Source organism: Sturnira hondurensis, unplaced genomic scaffold (assembly GCF_014824575.4).
Source record: "Sturnira hondurensis isolate 20B ecotype Veracruz unplaced genomic scaffold, ASM1482457v3 Scaffold0009178, whole genome shotgun sequence".
Lineage (NCBI taxonomy): Eukaryota > Metazoa > Chordata > Mammalia > Chiroptera > Phyllostomidae > Sturnira > Sturnira hondurensis.
Window position 1 is genome coordinate 765137 of NW_028081809.1, and position 19049 is coordinate 784185.

The 19049-nt window shown below is 44.7% G+C and overlaps 1 protein-coding gene across 1 annotated transcript in view; it reads right to left on the minus strand.

Moving 5' to 3' along the window:
- Nucleotides 1-19049, minus strand: part of ACOXL (acyl-CoA oxidase like) — a 263368-nt gene that overhangs the window by 138442 nt on the left and 105877 nt on the right. The window contains 1 exon segment of the mRNA XM_037056729.1: nucleotides 11480-11626. Coding sequence (XP_036912624.1) covers nucleotides 11480-11626 — 147 coding nt within the window.

Here is a 19049-nt window from a genome sequence, read left to right on the forward strand (position 1 = left end):
AAACATAAGGATGATAACACCTACTCCTGGGACTCCTGGAGGGTTGAAGGTGGCCACAACCATAAAGACCCCGGAGACTGGATCTATCAGGGGCTCAGATATCAGAGGGTCAAAATGGAAACCTCTTTTGTAAAGTAAGAACTGATTCCTCTAACCTCAGAGCAAGGTTCTCTCAGAGTTGAAAAATAATTTATCATAATGAAGTGACTTTCATTGCACTGTCTTTTACATCCCTGCAACGAAAAGGTGATTGTCTGCATGACTCTCAGAAAGTGACAATACGAGATGAGAATCCTAGAATTAATTCAGAGCCCTAGAATGTTGGGATTCTTCTTGAAGACCTTCACTCTGTCCAGAGAAAGGGGTATCTGATTGATGAAATGGAAAAGGAGGGAGTTAGTAAAAGACCCATTGGTGCCCTGGGAAAATTGGGTTGGGGCTGAGTAAACCATCTGGTTAATAAAGTCATAGTAACCACTGAGAAGGCACTTCCACTGAGGCTCAGCACTCGAACCCCAGCCAAGCCCTTCTCAGAACAGTTGCCTTATCTGGCCTTGGGCCCTTTCCAAGTAGGGGCTGTACCCGAACCTCTTCTTCTCTGATACCAGTTACTTGGTGTTATGGTGAAGCCCGTCCTGTCCCTCCCCTGCCCCCAATATGCAATCCTAGCCAACTGTATGCACAACCTTCAGATTTAGAACCCTCCATCAGCAGCACTGGCTGCACAAGGCCCAGGCACCAGCCAGGCTTTTTCTTGGCTCTGTTTCTGCTTAAGAAATTGGATGGAGAGCAGAATGGTCTCTGCCGTATTAGACCCAAGTCAAGCTGACCTACTATCTGTTTTGAGAGTACATGCCCAGGAGATTGCTGTGAAAGGCTGAGCAGTTAAACCAATACTATCTACGTTATCCTAGGGAGTAGCAAATCTGCAGGTTCCAGGATGCAGGGATGACCCTCCAACAACTATCCTCCTTAGACCAGCCCGCCTGCCTGCACAGAGGCCACTTTGCCTGCAGGACTCTGTGTTCCAGAAGAGTTCCGATTCCTCCTCAAGAATGGGCAGGGGCGCGTTTTGCTCTTGAACAGTTGAGTCTCAATCTTCTAGTTCTTGCTCTTCCATGGTCACCAGCACTCCCAGATGTTTGCTGAGAGCCCCTGTGCCTACTCCATCTTAACTATCCTTCATCACCCCAGGACACCAGGAACCATGGGTGAGAGAGAGTAACAGGAACAGGCCCCCTCAGGAGGGGGGTCAGAGCTTGAGTTTCAGCACAGGGACCTCATATCACCTCTTTCAGATTCCCAGAGTTCTGCTTTGCTTATTTTGGGCCTTGGCTATGTTCCAGAAAATGGTCAATGCCAGATGGATGAGGTGGTGCTGAATCTCCTCGAGGAATTTAGTCTTGGATTAAGTTGACTAAATAACCAGGGGGCTCACCATGACGCTTTAAAAAAAATTTTTTTACAAACACTTGTAATTGCTTTAGTAACCTCTTACGTAACCTTTACAATATAATGCGTCAGTCATTGTCCAGCTGGACCATGTCTCCAATCAGCTCCCAGCAGCTCTACGTCCGACATGAAAGGATCGGTCAGCGCATGCTTGCTGATAACCTGACCATCAGGCCAGGCCATGGATCTCTCCCGAGACCTCATCCTGCTCCAGTTTTGTATAGACATTTCTTTACTGTGCTTCACCCAGTGCTGTTCTCTCCCATGGGATCCTGGAGCACACTGGGGAGAAATGGATCCGGTGGGGGCCAAGTGGAGCAGGCTCTCCTGGAGTGGCCCCAGTGGAAGGGGCCCTGTTGGTTTCTGCTGTGGAGACCAATGCTGATGCCAGTAACACTGGTATCTTCTAGTGTTGATATTCAGAGGTCAGTGTGCCCACACTGCCCCTGGCCAAGGGCAACCAGGTACAGCTAACACTCAAGGGCCAAGGGATGCTGTAACAGGTCCCTCTAAAGAAAGAATGTGGTTGTCCAGGGCCAAGGCAAGCAGCTGGGGCTTGAGTTACAGCTCCACCCCAGTGGCGCAGCAGGGGAACCATGCAGCCTGTGGAAGTTCCTGGTCTGTCCCTGTAGATCCTAATGCTTGAAAGTCAGATTTGCTGAGAATGTGACTTGCTTCCATGGCCCAAGGCCACACCCTGAGGAGCCCCAAGCAGACAGCTCCCACACATGTCTAATGGGTCATGATGGAGGAGGAGAGAGGAGCAGGGGAGTGCACTGGGGTCCTCCCTGTACAAGTCATACATCAGAGGTATCTCCAGGTCAGTTCCAAGCTGTCACAAGAAAGAAAATATGGCAATAAAGCAAATCACATGTAAATTTTAGCCTTGTAGTGCATATAAAAAGTGTGTTTACACTCCACTATAGTCTATTAAGTGTGCAATAGCATTATGTCTAAAAATTGTACATAGCTTAATTAAAAACTACTATATTTATAAAAAATGCTAACTGTCATCTGAGGCTTCAGACTTGTAATGTTTTGCTGGTGGAGGGTCTAACCTCAATGCTGATGAAAACACAGTTATCTGAAACGTGCAATAAAGCAAAGAGCAATAAAAGCACGTGTGCTTGTAATCATCCTGAGGAAAAGGGAAGAGGAGAGTCAAGCATTTATTGAGTACCTACTGTGTGCTAGGCTTTCAGAGATAAGGACACCAAGGCTCCAGAGGTGAGGTCTAAGATCACTAAACTCTGACAGCAAGCTACCACCCTTCCTCTCTCTCTGATGATTGAAGGAAATTCAGTCTGGGTTTGTTGGATGAGGAGAAGAGGCAATGTGCAAGTACAGATAAATATCAACAGCTTCAAGGACTTGATTGACCCCATCAAGCCTTCAAGAAAGAAGGAGGGAGGCAGAGAGAAGCAGCAGAGGTCCGAGTCACATGACTAATCAGAGCCCGCAGAGCCTTTCCACAAGGCCAGGTGAAGGGTTTGCATCATGTCTGATGAGGCAGTAAGGTTCCCACTTACACACTGAGACTGAGAAGCCAAAATGAAGATCAAGTGTGAGCACGAAGCCCAGGCCACTGGGGACAGTAATGGCTGTAGGTCAGGAGCAGGCTTTGCTTTCCCAGCTCCTGTTCCAGGCCCTCCCTGACTGACGAAGAGGTTGGGTGAGTAATTTACTCATATCTCCCCACCCCACCCACCGCCCCCGCTTCAGCTCTGACTCAAAGTGAAATAGCCGGGGATCACCTCACAGGACCAGGAAAGAGGGGTCTGATCCTGACAGCCTACGTCCGCCATCATGGAAAAAACAGTTTAACTAGCACTCACTTCTGGGCTCCTGCAAACAGACTCAGGAAGGGGAATGACCTGCCAAGGTCACACAGGTGCAAGGTGATGGGTTAAATTCAAACCATGCTCATCCCACTAAAATGAACCCAGCTATTTTCTGGAGCAAATGTGCAGAAACCAGCACATCCTGCTTGCACACGGCACAGTGATTTGGTGCGTGGGCCTTGGGCAGACTCTCTGCGTTCAAAGCCTGGCTCAGACACTTGTTAGACACTTAGCCTTGGGCAAGTTCTTTCATCCCTCTCTCTCCAGCTTCAGTTTCCTCCTCTGTAAAATAAGTCTAATAAAATATAATACCTAATTTACTATAGTAAAGCATTTATCAAGGGGACTATGTATATGAAAAGTACTTAATGACTGTAAACAAAAGCAAAAGGACCCCACAACCCCTGGTTCCTGGGCTGTACGCACAGTCAGACATGAGAAAAGCTGCCTATTCGTCATGTCATCAGGGACAATCAGCTGGAAGGGCAGGTCTGGAGCACCCCATGGAGGTCAGTGCCTCATCTTTGGTAAGCACAGGCCTCCTAACGTTGAGAGGTCTGTTAGGCTGAAGAAGGACCTGTATGCAAATGCTAGGTGTGATGGAGTCTCATTTGCCTAGTGATATCTGCTCATCCCACACAGCGGAGTGGAGCCCCGCTGCCTTGCCCACCATGCACCCCCAGCACCTCAGGGTGATTTCCTGGCTCGTCCTCTGGGCGCAACTTCATTCTATCAACATGGGCTCAAATGAGGCTTCCCGCTCCTTGGCAAACTTTCTGCCTGCTCTGAGCTTCAGTTTCCTCATCTGCAAGTAGGGATAACCAAAGTACCTGCCTCAGAGGGCTGTTACGGGTTTTAGGATCATTATGTTCCCTTGAGGAATCAGCCCCTTCATCACTATGAAATGACTTTACTTCTCCCTGGTAAAGGGACAAGAAATTCTCTGCCCTGAAATCTACTTTAGCTGATATTAAGAGTCACTCCAGCTTTCCTATGATGAATGTTAGCTTGGTATATCTTTTTCCATCCATTTACTTTTAACCTACTTCCTTGCCTTTATATTTAACTTGTGCTTTTTGAGTTTTGATTTTTTTTATCCAGTCTGACAGTCTCTGTCTTTCCATTGTGGCGTTTGCATTTAACATGTTTATTAACACAGCTGGGTTTGCATGTACCATCTGGCTATTTGTTTTCTATTTGAACAATCTCTTCATTTCCCCACATTCTTCTTTTCATGCCTCTCTTGGTTATAATTCTATTTAACTATTCCATTGGTTTATTAACTATAATTCTTTTTTATGGTAGCTTAACAATTGGTAGAATAAATCTCCAGCTTAACAGAGTCTATTTTCAGGTGATACCACAGTTCACCTAGAGTGTGAGAACCTTACGATATAAACAGCACACTTCTTTTTCTCCTCTTCTGGCCTTTGTGATATTGTCATACATTTAATTTTATGGTGTATTTTTATGTTATAAACCTCACTCTAAGTTGTTATGATTTTTGTTTAAACAGTCCATTATCTTTTATTTTATTTTATCTTAAGATTTTATTTATTTATCTTTTAGAGGGGAAAGGAAGGAGAGAGGGAGAGAAATACCAATGTATGGTTGCCTCTCGTGAGTTCCCTGCTGGGAACTGGCCTGCAACCCAGGCACGTGCCCTGACTGGGAATCGAACCTTGATCTTTTGGTTAGCAGGCCCATGCTCAATCCACTGAGCTACACCAGCCAGCGCCAGTCCATTATCTTTTAAAGATATTTAAATTCTAAGAAAAAAATCTTATATGTTGACCAAAAATAGTTACTATTTTTAGAGCTTTTCATTCCTTTGTATAGATCCATTATTTCTATCCAGTATCAATTCCTTCTACCAAAGAATTCCCTTTCGTATTTCTTTCATAGTGAAGGTCTGTCAGTGATAAATCCTTTCAACTTTTGCAAAAACACGTCTTTTTTAAAATTTAATCTTTATTGTATTTTTTCCACTACCATTAGTCCCCTTGTACCAGCTCTCCTCCACAATCACCACACTATTGTCTATGTCCCCCAGTCCTTTTTCCTCAACACCTCTATCCCCCCACCTCCCCACACCAGCTGTCATCCTGCTCTCTATCTGTCAGTAGGGACCTAAGTTCCTTGCTAGTTCAGTTTGTTCATTAGATTCCACATATGAGTGAAGTCACATGGTATTCATCTTTCTCTGACTGCATTATTTCCCTTAGCATAAAGTTCTCCAGTCTATCCATACTGTCGCAAAGATAAAAGTTTTCTTCTTTTTTATGGATGAGAAGTATTTCATTATGTAAATGTCCCATAGTTATCTTATCCACTCATCTACTGATGAACGCTTGAGCTGCTTCCATATCTTGGCAATTGTTAGTACTGCTGCAGTGAACATAGGGGTGCTTATGTTCTTTTGAATTAGCGTCTTCAGTTCTCTCGGATATATTCCTAGAAGTGGTATAGCTGGGTCGAAAGGCAGATCCATTTTTAATCTTTTCAGGTATCTCCATACTGCTTTCCACAGTAGCTCCATCAATCTGCATTCCCACCAAGAGTGTACAAGGGTTTCTCTTTCTTCACATCCTCTCCAACACTAGTTGTTTCATTTATTGATGACAGCCATTCTGACAGGTGTTCGATGATATCTCATTGTGGTTTTAATTTGCATATCTCTGATGATGAGTGATGTTAAGCATCTTTTCATATGTCAACTGGCCATCTGTATGTCCTCTTTGGAGAAGTGTCTAGTCAGGTCCTTTGCCCACTTTAAATTGGGTTGTTTTTTGTGTGTGTTGAGTTTTTTAAGTTCTTCATAAATTTTGGATATTAACCCCTTATCAGATATATAGGTGAATATGTTATCCCATTGTGTGGGTTGTCTTTTCTTACAATCTTTCTAAAAATACATTTTACTGATTATACTATTACTCTAGTCTGATTTATTTCTCCCCTTAATTCCCCTCTGCTCTGTACCACCCCCCACCATCATTCCCCAACCTTAGTTTATGTCCATGGTTCATACATGTACATTTTTTTGCTTCTCCATTTCCCATACTATTCTTAAACTCACCCTATTGTTTCCGTACCATTTATGCTTCTTATTCCCTGTAGCTTTTTCCCCATTCTACTCCCTCTCACTATCCACTGATAACCCTCCATGCAATCTCTATTGATGTGAATCTGCACTTGTTCCAGTTGTTTAGTTTGTTTTTTAAAAAATATATTTTATTGATTATGCTATTACAAGTGTCCCATTTCCCCCCTTTGTTCCCCTCCACCCTGCACACCCCCTCTTACTTGCATTCACCCCCTTTTGTTCATGTCCAGCGGTCATATATATAAGTCATTTGGCTTCTGCATTTCCTACACTATTCTTAACCTCCCCCTGTCTATCTTCTACCTACCATATATGCTACTTATTCTCTGTACATTTTCCCCCCCTTTTCCTACCCAGTCTCCCACTGATAACCCTCCACGGGATCTCCATTTCTGTGATTCTGCTCCTCTTCTAGTTGTTTGCTTAGTTGGTTTATGTTTTTGTTTCAGGGTCAGTTGTAATAACTGTGAGTTTGTTATCATTTTACTCTTCATATTTTTATCTTCTTTTTCTTAAGTCTCTTTAACCTTTCATATAATAAGGGCTTGGTGGTGATGAACTCCTTTAACTTGACCTTCTCTGGAAAGCACTTTATCTGCCCTTCCATTCTAAATGACAGCTTTGCTGGATAGAGTAATCTTGGATGTAGGTCCTTGTCTTTCATGACTTTGAACACTTCTTTACAGCCCCTTCTTGCCTGTAAGGTCTCTTTTGAGAAATCAGCTGACAGTCTTATGGGAACTCCTTTGCAGGAAACTGTTTCCTTTTCTCTTGCTGCTTTTAAGATTCTCTCCTTATCTTTAATCTTGGGTAATGTAATTATGATGTGCCTTGGTGTGTGCCTCCTTGGGTCCAGCTTGTTTGGGACTCTGAGCTTCCTGGACTTCCTGGAAGTCAATGTTCTTTGCCAGATTTGGGAAGTTCTCCTTCATTGTTATTTCAAATAAGTTTTCACTTTCTTGCTGTTCTTCTCCTTCTACCACACCTATGATTCAGATGTTGGAATGTTTAAAGTTGTTCCAGAGGTTTCTAAGCCTCCTTTTTTGAGAATTCCTAAATCCTCATTTTTGATTTCCTTTGATTTCTTCCTTGATCTCATTGTTGACCCATTCCTTGTTTAATAACATGTTATTTAGCTTCCAGGTCTTTGAGTGATTTTCAGTGTTCTTCTTGTGATTGATTTCTAGTTTGATAGCATTGTGGTCAAAGATTCTTGGTATGAGTTCAATCTTCTTAAATTCTTTGAGACTTGTTTTGTGTCCTAACATGTGGTTTATCCTAGAAAACACTCTGTGTGCACTTAAAAATATGTATATTCTGCTGCTTTGGGGGGGAAATACTCTGAAGATATCAATTACATCTGTTTGATCTAAAATGTCGCTTAAGGCCGCTGTCTCCTTGTTGATTTTTTGCCTGGAAGATCTATCCACTGAAGTCGATGTGGTGTTAAAATACTCAGCTATGATTGTATTTCTGTTCTTCTCTCCCTCTAAGTCCATCAAGATTAGTTTTACATATTTAGGTGCTCCTATATTGGGTGCAGAAATATTTACCAGGTTTATATCCTCTTGATGTATTGTTGCATGTATCATTATGCAGTAATCTTCTTTCTCTCTTACTATATAGCCTTGATTTTAAAACCTATTTTGTCAGATATAAGTACTGCTACCCCAGCTTTTTTTCCTTTTCATTTGCATGAAATATCTTTTTCCATCCCTTTACTTTTAGTCTGTACATATCTTTCAACCTGAGATGTGTCTCTTAGAGGCAGCATATATATGGGTCTTCTTTTCTTTTTTTAAAAGATTTTATCTATTTTTAGACAGAGGGGAGAAGAAAGAGAGAGGGAAAGAAACATCAGTGTGTGGTTGCCTCTCATGCACCCCCTACTGGAGAGCTGGCCCACAACCCCGGTATGTGCCCTGACTGGGAATCAAAATGCTGATCCTTTGGTTCACGGGCTGGCACAATGAATCCACTGAGCCACACCAGCAGGGCAGGTCTTGTTTTCTTATCTATTCAGATACCCTATGTATTTTGGTTGGAACATTTAAGTCAACTACATTTAAGGCGATTATTGATAGATACATATGTAGTGCCATTTTATTGTTAGAGTATTTTCCTCTGTTTTATTTTTTCTTCTTTCTCTTTTTCTCCTTCTTCCTAAGGCAAGTCCTTTAACATTTATTGCAGTACGGTTTGGTGTTAACAAACTCCTTTAGCTATTTCTTGTCTGGGAAGCTCCTTATTTCTACTTAAATTTTAGATGATAGCTTTGCTGGGTAAAGTAGCCTTGGTCATAGGTCCTTGCTTTTCATCACCTTGAATATTTCATGCCATTCCCTGCTGGCCTGATCCATGATCCATGGCCATCCAGGACAAACTGGTCATTCTTCATGAGTGTCATTCACACTTAGGCGACGTTTAAAGGCCCTATCTCTCCCATTTCTAAACACATAATCTTAAGTCCCAAAGAGCCAAGTTAGTAACATTCCAGTGAAAACTGAACTATCAAAGATTTGGGTCTCAGCAGAAGCCACCCCACAGGCTGAAATAGAAAAGGCATCCTCTTAAACCCCAGCCTCTTTTTATCACCATGGATACCCTCTGCTGGCCTGCAGCTCTCAACTACATAGAGCACATCCCTTCTGTCCGATCACTGAGCCTAGGCTGTGTTTTGAAAACAGCAGGCTGTGACGCACTGCAGGTCATGAAGTCAGTTTAAGGCACCATGACTAGCTTTTCTTAAAATGCTACATAATTAAAAGAGAATGCTAGAACACAACTCAATGGTGAGGCAAACACTGACCACTTCATGAAATTTCTCTTTGATTTCATGTATGTAGGTTTGTATATACAGGACAGTGATGAAAAGTGTATCTTTTACTTCAGGTCACAGTGGAGAGTTCAACATCACTGGTCCAGCAACTATTAAAATTCCACGTTCAGCTCCTGGTAGGAGCAGGGATGGGTACAGCCTTTGTTGACAATGCAAATATTGTTTAAATACTTGATCCCAAGGAAACAATCACAGCTATGCCAAAACTAAAAAAAAGGTACAAGAACGTTGTCAATAGTGTCACTTCTTATAATGAAGTAACTTGACATAACCTAGTAGACTGGTTGAATAAATTATGGCACCAGCCATTACAACCGGACTGCAAGGAGTATTAACTCTTCGGTAAACAGGGGCGAGATACAATTTTAAACACAAATGCACACAATGCAGAGAAGGAATACAATCATTCCTGGAAAGCGTGTTTGTGGGAAATATTTACTTTCCTTTTGGTGTTCCTTTGTCTTTTCAAATTGTCCCACAGTGGATATGCATCATTGTTGAAGTCAGTAAAAACAGCACCATAAATGTGATTAGCAATGTGCTTTACTGAAGAGCTGCCCCCTCAGCCGGTGCCCACGTTGGGAATGGCAGCAAACACTAAAGTCAGCAGTCAGTGGAAGCAGGATTTCACAGGGTCATGTGCTTGGAGTACAGGCAAAAATTGGGTGCCATATATATTCATATCTTGATAAGCTGTACCATGATTTCCCATCCTGGCCCTCTTCTCAAGTCCCTACCTCCTACACTGTGCTACATAGGCGACATCAAGACGGGCGTGTGCAGGTTTGAGAGCTCATGAATAGCGCCATCGCTCTGAACATGAGTAGCCTATAGGCAATACCCACGTTTTGGTCTTAAAAAAGTAACAATAAAGGCAGATGTTTTAAAAAGTGTTAGGCAGGGGGTAGGGTGAGGGGGTGGAAATAAAACAAGAGGGCCTAGTTTTGTGGATTAATCCCCAATTTTAAGAGTAAGACAGAAAAATGAACACAAATGATACATCTGCCCACCATCCCTTAGTCATCAGTTCGTCTGTCCTTCTGTCTGCCACCAGGTGCTTACTGAACTCAGCACCACAGCCAGAAGTAGGGCTGTGCCAATCCAGGACTTGGTTCCTGTCCTCTCAGCCCACATGGCCCAACCTCGGTTTACTGGTCTGTAAAACAGCAATAAATCAGAATACCTAACACTGTCAAGTGCCCACACATGCCAGTCACTGTGTTGTCGGCCTCGTCCATGTGAACTCCATCAGCTGTACCACGTGGTTCAGGTGGAGGGGTCACTTCTGCCCCCGTAGTGCTGGGCACTGAAGACAGGGCCACAGGACAGCAGGGCAAGGGCTGTTTTTTTACAGGGCTCAAGACTGACTGAAGGTGAACATTGCCTCTCAGAATGCAGCACTGGGCTGGGTCTAACGGATGGAGCACCACGCAGGCCAAGAGAGGTAGGAAGGCCCTGTGTGGGGCAGGTATGATGCCCCCTGTGGGAGGCAACGTCTGGGGGCCCAGGAAGCAGTGTCGTCCAGGGCTGCTGACACAGGTTTGCCCTCTGGGGCTGAACCGCAGTTGCCACCACAGCTGACACTTATAGCCCTGCCATATGGCCAAGTCACAGGTTCACAGTCACAGAGCCTGCCTGTCCTGCCCTCAGAGACCGCACTGGGTCCTCCTTCTCTCCACTCTGGGCCCCCACAAGGTGCAGTCTCCCTGCATCCCATAGGCATCTCTGGGTGGTGGCAACAGGATACAGGTCACTGCTGTTCTCAGTCCCCTACAACTCCCCAAACATTCATATGGGATTCCTCACCCCTGGTGCCCCTCACCACCCAGGCCAGTCTGGACAGGAAACACACCAAGTTGTCTAAATGCTTGGCACATCTGCTGTGCTTCCTTCCCAGGCTAGAAATTCCTGGGTCCCATTCCTGGTCTTTCCCCATGGGACTAAACGCTGAGGCAGAGCTTTGATCCCCAATCCTCACTGGCCCTTGGCCATACTGTCCACACCACCACTACCATATTTAGTGGCATTTCCCATGGACTCCATGGGCCAGGCATTGCAACCAAACCTTCCACAGACACAGTCAAAATCGGTCCTGCAGCACTGGATGAGGGGGGCATGCACAGGCAAAGCTAAGCAATGTACCCAGAGCCACAAGAGCAGTCGGGAGTTCTGCCTGGCACAAGGTGCTGCCCATGTGTGCTGAGACATGGGGGCCTGTGGGACGGGGGTCTCAGACCCACCCTGCCTCCAGCGCACTCGCAGTCCTGCAGACAGCAGATGTTCTCCCAGGTGCTGCAGGCCTTCAGCCCCACCACCAGCGTCTGCCGAGGGCAGCTGTCCACCAGCTCCTCCCCCTGGAAGACATCCTCGTCCAGGAGGACTCCCACATATCTGCAAGACCAGTAGACATGTGTGACATGCAGCAGTGCCCCAGCACACTGGAGGGACACAGAGCAGGGAAAAACCCACGCCTCCCTCACTGCTCCCAGAGGCTCCGCACGCCCCTCAGAACTGCCACCCTGCAATCTGAGGCTCCCGCACCTTCTCCTCCACCTCTGTCCACGTCCATCCTTCTGCCTGCACAGGCCTCTGCTTACATCGGCACTGGCTCAACTCTCTTCCTGCTTTAGTCCACGCAGATAGCTGCATATTCCAAACTGTCTTCTACCCTTCATGCAAAAAAAACGTTTTGCATCTCTTGGGTTGTTAATGCTTTTTTAAAATCTTCACCTGAGGATATGTCCATTGACTTTAGAGAAAGAGGAAGAGAGAAGGGAAAAAGAGAGAGAGAAACATCAATGTGAGAAAGAAACATGGATTGGTTGCCTCCTATATGTGTCCCAACTGGGAATTGACCCTGCAACCTAAGTATGTGCCCCGACTGGGGTCAAACCCACAGCTTTTGGTGCATGGGACAGTGCTCCAACCAACTAAGTCACCCAGCCAGGACTTGTATTATTAATGCTTTCAATTCTACTTCCATGGAAAATTCTGAAACAAACTATGTGCTGGGCAGATGCATGGCCCCTCTGGTGTGCAGGTGGTCACACCTGGAGCCTGAGACTTTGCTACCCACATGGCAAAAGGGATTTGCTGATGCAATTAAATTAAGGAGCTTGAGATCAGAGGTTATCCGGGACTATCTGTGTGGGGCCAGTGCCATCACAAGGGTACTTCTAAGAGAGGATGGCAGGAGAGACATGACAATGAAGCAGGTAGGATGATGCAGCATGAGAAAGACTCAGCCAGCTTTCAAGATGAAGGAAGAGACTTCCAGCCAAGATGGAGGCGTAGGTGGATACACTGAACCTCCTTACACAACCAAATTTAAGGACAATAAAGATTTAGAAACAAAAACACAACCAAAACAGACAGAAAATGGAGCTGTACCAAAGTCCGACAACAAAGAATCATTCATCCAGACCGGTAAGAGGGGCAGAGTCGGCAGCTAGCAGAGAGGGGTCGCAGCAGGGGAAAGCGGTGGTTGGAGGACCCAGGCAGGCATGGGACAAAAACCCAGTAAGGTGGCTGGCTGAATGTGGACACACATTCGCATGCAGATAAACCAGGCAAAAAAACGGGCAGTGGGACAGACTGCGCAACCCAGGGCCCCAAGCAGAAGAACACCTCAAAGCCCCAGAGCCAATACTGGGCCCCAGCAAGGAGAATTAAAGCCTAAAAGCACTGATTGGAAAAACTTTCAGGGGTTGAGGTGCCAGGAGAGGCTCCCAGCCTCACAGGAGAGTTCGTTGGAGAGACCCACAGGGTCCTAGAATGTACACAAGCCCACCCACCCAGGAATCAGCACCAGAAGGGCTCAGTTTGCTTGTAGGAAGCAGCAGAGAGGATCGAAATCCGAGAGAGGAACAAGCACCATCGCTCCCTCTCTGACCCCACCCCCACATACAGCATCACAACCTAGTGACTGGGTTGACCCGCCCTGGTGAGCACCTAGGCTCCGCCCCTCATACATAACAGGTGCTAACAGACCGAAACATTATGGCTCAAGCAGAAGAACACCTCAAAGCCCCAGAGCCAATACTTCTACACAACAAAGAGATAGCTAACCTATTGGATGCACAGTTCAAAATACTGGTGATGAGGATGCTCACAGAACTGGTTGATTTTAGTCACAAATTAGATGAAAAAATGAATGCTACACTAAGTGAAATGAAGGAAAATTCTCAGGGAACCAATAGTGATAAAAGAAAACTGAGACTGAAATCAATGGAGTGGACCAGAAGGAAGAAAGAAACATTCAACAAAATCAGAATGAAGAAACAAGAATTCAATGAGGAGAGGCTTAGGAACCTCCAGGACATCTTTAAACATCCCAACATCAGAATTATAGGGGTACCAGAAGGGGAAGAGGAAGAGCAACAAATGGAAAGCTTATTTGAACAAATAATAAAGGAGAACTTCCCCGATCTGGCAAAGGAAATAGACTTCCAGAAAGTCCAGGAAGCTCAGAGAGTCCCAAAGAAATTGGACCCAAGAAGGAACACACCAAGGCACATCATAATTACATTAGCCAAGATGAAAATGAAGGAGAGAATCCTAGAAGCAGCAAGGGATAAGGGGACAGTCACCTACAAAGGAGTACCCATCAGACTGTCAGCTGATTTCTCTTCTGATTTCTCAAAAGAGACCTTACAGGCAAGAAGGGGCTGGAAAGAAGTATTCCAAGTCATGAAATCCAAAGACCTGCATCCAAGATTGCTCTATCCAGCAAAGCTATCATTTAGAATGGAAGGGCAGATAAAGTGCTTCACAGATGAGGTCAAGTTAAAGGAGTTCATCATCACAAGCTCTTATTATTTGAAATGTTAATGGGACTTATCTAGGAAATAGAAGAACAAAAATATGAACAGTAAAATGACAACAAACTCACAACTATCTAAAACTGAGCCTAAAAACATAAATGAACTAAGCAAACAACTAGATCAGGAACAGGATCGCAGAAATGGAGATCACAGGGAGAGTTATCAGTGGGGAGTAGGAGGGGAGAGGATGGGAGGAAAGTACAGGAAATAAGAAGCATAAATGGGAGGAACAAAATAGATGTGAGAAGGTTAAGAATAGTGTAGAAAATGTAGAAGCCAAAGAACTTATATATACAATCCATGGACATGAATTAAGGGAGGTGGGAATGTGGGTAGGAGAGGGTGTGCAGGGTGGAGGGAAATAAAGGGTGGAAAATAGGACAACTGTAATAGCATAATCAATAAAATATACTTTTAAATAAATAAATAAGTTAGTAGGGATCTATGGCAAATTTATTCCCTATTACCAAACATGTTTATTTAATAGGCAAGTCCTCTAGAAATGCAAGATATTGTTTATAGGTTACATCTACTTTAAGTATTAGAACCCCCCATCTCCCCACATCAAGGCAAGATTCCTGGGCAATGCAGATACAGTATCTCTAAGACCACTAAGTCAGCAAGAAAGCAGGATTTGACTACAAAATTTCTTTTACATAAGAAGAGCAAGTAAGACTTTTTGGCATAATAAGATATCAATATTATGTTAAAACCACAGTTCCATGCACTAACAATAGAATTCATTTGGTGAGAGATATCTAGGGAGTTTAATTATCCTCAACTCCATGTTTTGACAAGGACAAGACTTGGATGAGTACATGCAAGCTATAGAGTATCACTCTATCAGTCACTCTTTCAACAAGTGTTTTTGAGATCTTACGTCATTCCAGGAATGGTTCTAAGTGATATAAAAACATAAATTAAAAACAAAGAGAGAAACTCGTTGAATCAAAATGAGGCATTAAATTAGGTACTATACATAAGATCTTAGGACCTTAGTGCCTGAAACACAGTAAAGCAACGGAAAATGTGAGCTACTGCCTTCATTTTATCCTTACAGGTGGTGGATACGAAGAAATTGCCATAGAGAATGACTGGATCCAGTTGAAAGACAGCAGCACAACGGCACTCTGGCCCCGCATGGCCAGGAACCCAGCCTGGGTGCTGAGTTGGCCATTTGGCCTGGAGTCAATAAGAATAGAGGCAGACCCAGAACACTCCTTCTGGCTGGCACACCACAAATACTGACATTCTTTAAAAGCTGTTGGTCATTTTCTAAGCTGGGAACTTCATTTTGTAGCCAATCCCACTGGGTGATTCTGCTAATGACCTCAGCTGGCCAGATCTTGGCCTCCTTCACAATGTGTAACTTCTGTTTCAGAGATCATCAGAACGTTTAAAAGCAAAGCTCCAAGTGTACGCAACTGCACAAGGTAATTTCATTCAGTTGGAATCCCCACGTGCGAGAGTCAAGCACTCCTAGATGAAGAGATGCCAAAGTAAGGACCATAATTTCTAGCCTCGAGGAACTTACAACCACAGACCAAGAGGAACAGGTCAGTGATCAGTGGGACACAGGTTACCGTTCCAAGCTTATAAAAGGCTCATTATTCCAGGAGGGGCTCAGGGAAGGTGTATTGGAGGACATGACAACCTGAACTGTAATCTCAAAAGATGACTGTGTGAACTACCAGGTGAAGGAAAGCAAGGACATGAGAGGTAAATGATAGAAGCATGGTGGGAGGTGCCTGTAAGAAAGGCCAAGGAAAGGAGGAGCCTGAACTCAGAGCCCATGGTGGGAGACAAAAGGAATGAGACATGGGGTAGAGGCTGGCAAGGGCTGGTCAGGGCAGGTGCTCCAAGGCCACAGGAGGGGGCTTGAGTTTCACCCCATACAAAAGACACTGGAGGCCACCAGAGGGTCCCAGCAGGCAAGTGGGAATTCAGGTTCAGGTTCCATTTCAGGTATGTGGAAAACAGATTTGACAAGGGCCAGTCTGGGTGTGGGGGCCAAGAGAGGGAGGTGTGAGAAGCCAGGTAAGAGGGTCTGGGTGGGAGGTTTCAGTGTAGGAGGAAAACTCAGTGGAATGTGGTCACTGGTGGGATGGGGGCAGAAAGCTTAGGAGGTAACTACAATGACTAAGTTCGTTGAGTATCTGCTATGACCACAGGAGGACTCACCGTGCCAGTCAGTGGAGGAGAACCCAGAGGGCATCAGCTAGGCATTGCAGTATGCGTACTGAGTAGGTCCCAGTGTCTGTCACTATGGGCGTGGCACTGAGCTAGGAAGCACCCAGGGCACAACCAGCTCTCAGCAGTAGGAAGCAGGCTTTGGATGCCCAGCCCCCATGGGAGAAGGTTAATAAGAGACTCCAGGATAAGCACCCATGGCCAAAAGCTGGAGATGGGCATCCCATCAGGCCACACAGGCCACCCAGGAGGGACTGTAACCATTCTGTTGGCTACCTGGTCCATAGGGCCTGAAAAGGTGCCTAATGCCCAAGAGGGGACAGGGAGGAAGGGCCAACTCTGCCAGCTCTTCAGAGGGTGGGCAGGAAGTATGGCCCTGACAGGTTCCTCAGGAGGCCATCACCTCACTCAGAGGCCCCACAAAGCCAGCCCTCTCCTCAGCCAGACAGCACTGTCCAGCAGCACAGTAGCAAGTGGGAGCTGCTCCTGGACCCAACAGGTTTGTCCAGGGCAAGAGAATGTGAGTGGTGCAGGGTGGGGATGGGGGCTCACCAAGGGCCAAACTAGCCTCCCTGTCTCCAGGCCTGTGGAGGCCATGGGGACGGAAGGGGATAGGGAACACGGTCTGCTTGCTGACCTGCTCCCGTAAAACCAGACAAGGCACGGCAAGCTCCACAAAGTGGGGTCCCTGTCAGACTCAAGCACCTCTGTGCGTTCAGGACCTAGTGAGTAGGACTGCTGGCTTTAACAAACAGAAACAGGGCCGGAGGCAGGAACTTGCTGTCACAGCTCATACCCTTAGTTTTAGAAAAGCAGGGTGTGTGACAGGGGAGAGGTACTAGCATAAATTTTGTCATGTAACAACCAACTTCATTAAACTATTTCCTCATAAATCGAAGGAGAGGGAACAGGGTCCATGAACTAGTGAGAAACAAAAAAAACTAGAAGATGTCACAGAAAACGCCAGCTTCTCCCTGGGCTTGTTTTAGGACTTGGACAACCTCTCCCCCTACTGTGACACTTCTTCCTGGGAACCCCTCCAGCCAGATTTTCAGTGGCTCACCTCCAGCCACAATCAGGGGACAGAGGGAAAGAAATGAAAGTGAAGGAACAACAGAGCTGTGATGGGGACATGGGGACCATGGAGGGTACAGGGAGGTAGGTGAGAGTCAAGAAAATCAGAAAGGTCCAGGTCATCAGTGAGACTGCAGCGTGACGAGGGCACAGCCCTGACCTGTCCTGTCCATGCTACCTGTCCCAGGCTGCACGGCTCACCGTCAGGGATCCAGGCTTTGTTAATCAATTTCCATTAATTACTCCTCTTGAAATTCCTCTCCTTTCTCACCTTGAAATCAAAAGCCAGAACTGTGACTTCTATTTCTCTGATGTTGGCATTTGGGGAGCATCTCCCTAAAAATCAAGAGAAACTTTAATTTTTATTAGGAGTGGCGATACACCACTTTAAAAATAAGTTATATTAAGTTTAAATCAAGCTAAAACATAAAACTGGAGAGGGAAAAAAAGGAAGCATGGATGCACGGGACACTTTCTGTTCCACATAAAGATGCAAGTGTAACATACAGAAATGCAGACCATGTAGCCGCTCATTGTTATGTGGTCTAGGAACTTTTTGTGTCGTGGGTTTGTAAATAGTGTAAAAACACTGCAGGAAGCCTCGATGAACTGAATTCCAGAAGGGACAGGCACTTCTTATCCAGTAGACGGGACACTGCATAAGAAAGGAGCAGAGAATATGGGTTGGATCCATGAACATTATTTCAACTGAAGCACAGAGAAAAAAGGATAGGAAAAAAATCAGTTCAGTGACATGCAGGGCAGTACAAAGTAGTTTAACATCTGTGTAATTAGAAGCCCAGAAGGAAAAGGAAAGAAAGAATGGGGCAGGAAAAAACATTTGAAGAAATAATAGCAAAAATGTTTCCATATTTGATTAAAAACTTCAACCCACACATCCCAGAGGCTCAACAAAGACACAAACACACAAAACCATAAAACCACACCCAGGCCAGGATAATCAAATGTGAAAACCAAAGAAAATCTTAAAAGCAGCTAGAGTATGAATATATAAGTATCAAGGAAACAGCCAGGAAAGTGGCGGCTGTTCTCTCATGAGAACTGAAAAATCAAGAAGGCAACAGAACGACATCTTTAATGTGCACCAAGAAAAATAAACTCTCAACCCAGAATTCTGTATCTATTGGCAACGCCTTTCCCCAAAGAATGGAGCAATAAAGACTTTCTCATAAAACAAAAAATGGGGAGAGTTTATCACTAGCAGTCCTATTCTACAAAAAAAAATGTTAAAAGTTCTTCAGGCAGTACAAATATGGTATCAGTTAGAAACTTGGATATACACAAAGAAATTAACAGTGTAGGAAATGAAATAAATGAAGGTTAAATAAAATTCCACTTTCCTTAGACATTGTGTAAAACAAAAAGTATAGCAATGTACTGTGTGCTTATAACACATTTAAAAGTAAATTATATGAAAATAATAATAGAAAAAAGATGGGAAGGAGGAATTGGGAGTACAGTGTTTAAGACCCTTATACCATATGGAAAGCAGTATATTACTTATTTGTTTATTTATTTTTAATTGTTTTATTATTGTTCAAGTACAGTTGTCTGCATTTACCACCCCCCACCCCCGCCATCCTCACCTCCCTCCCCTGCTTCACCCCCCGCTGGTTTTGTCCGTGAGTCCCTTACAGTTGTTCTTCATGGAAGCAGTATAATATTATTTAAAGGTAATCTCTGATTCACTAAGATTTACACTGTAA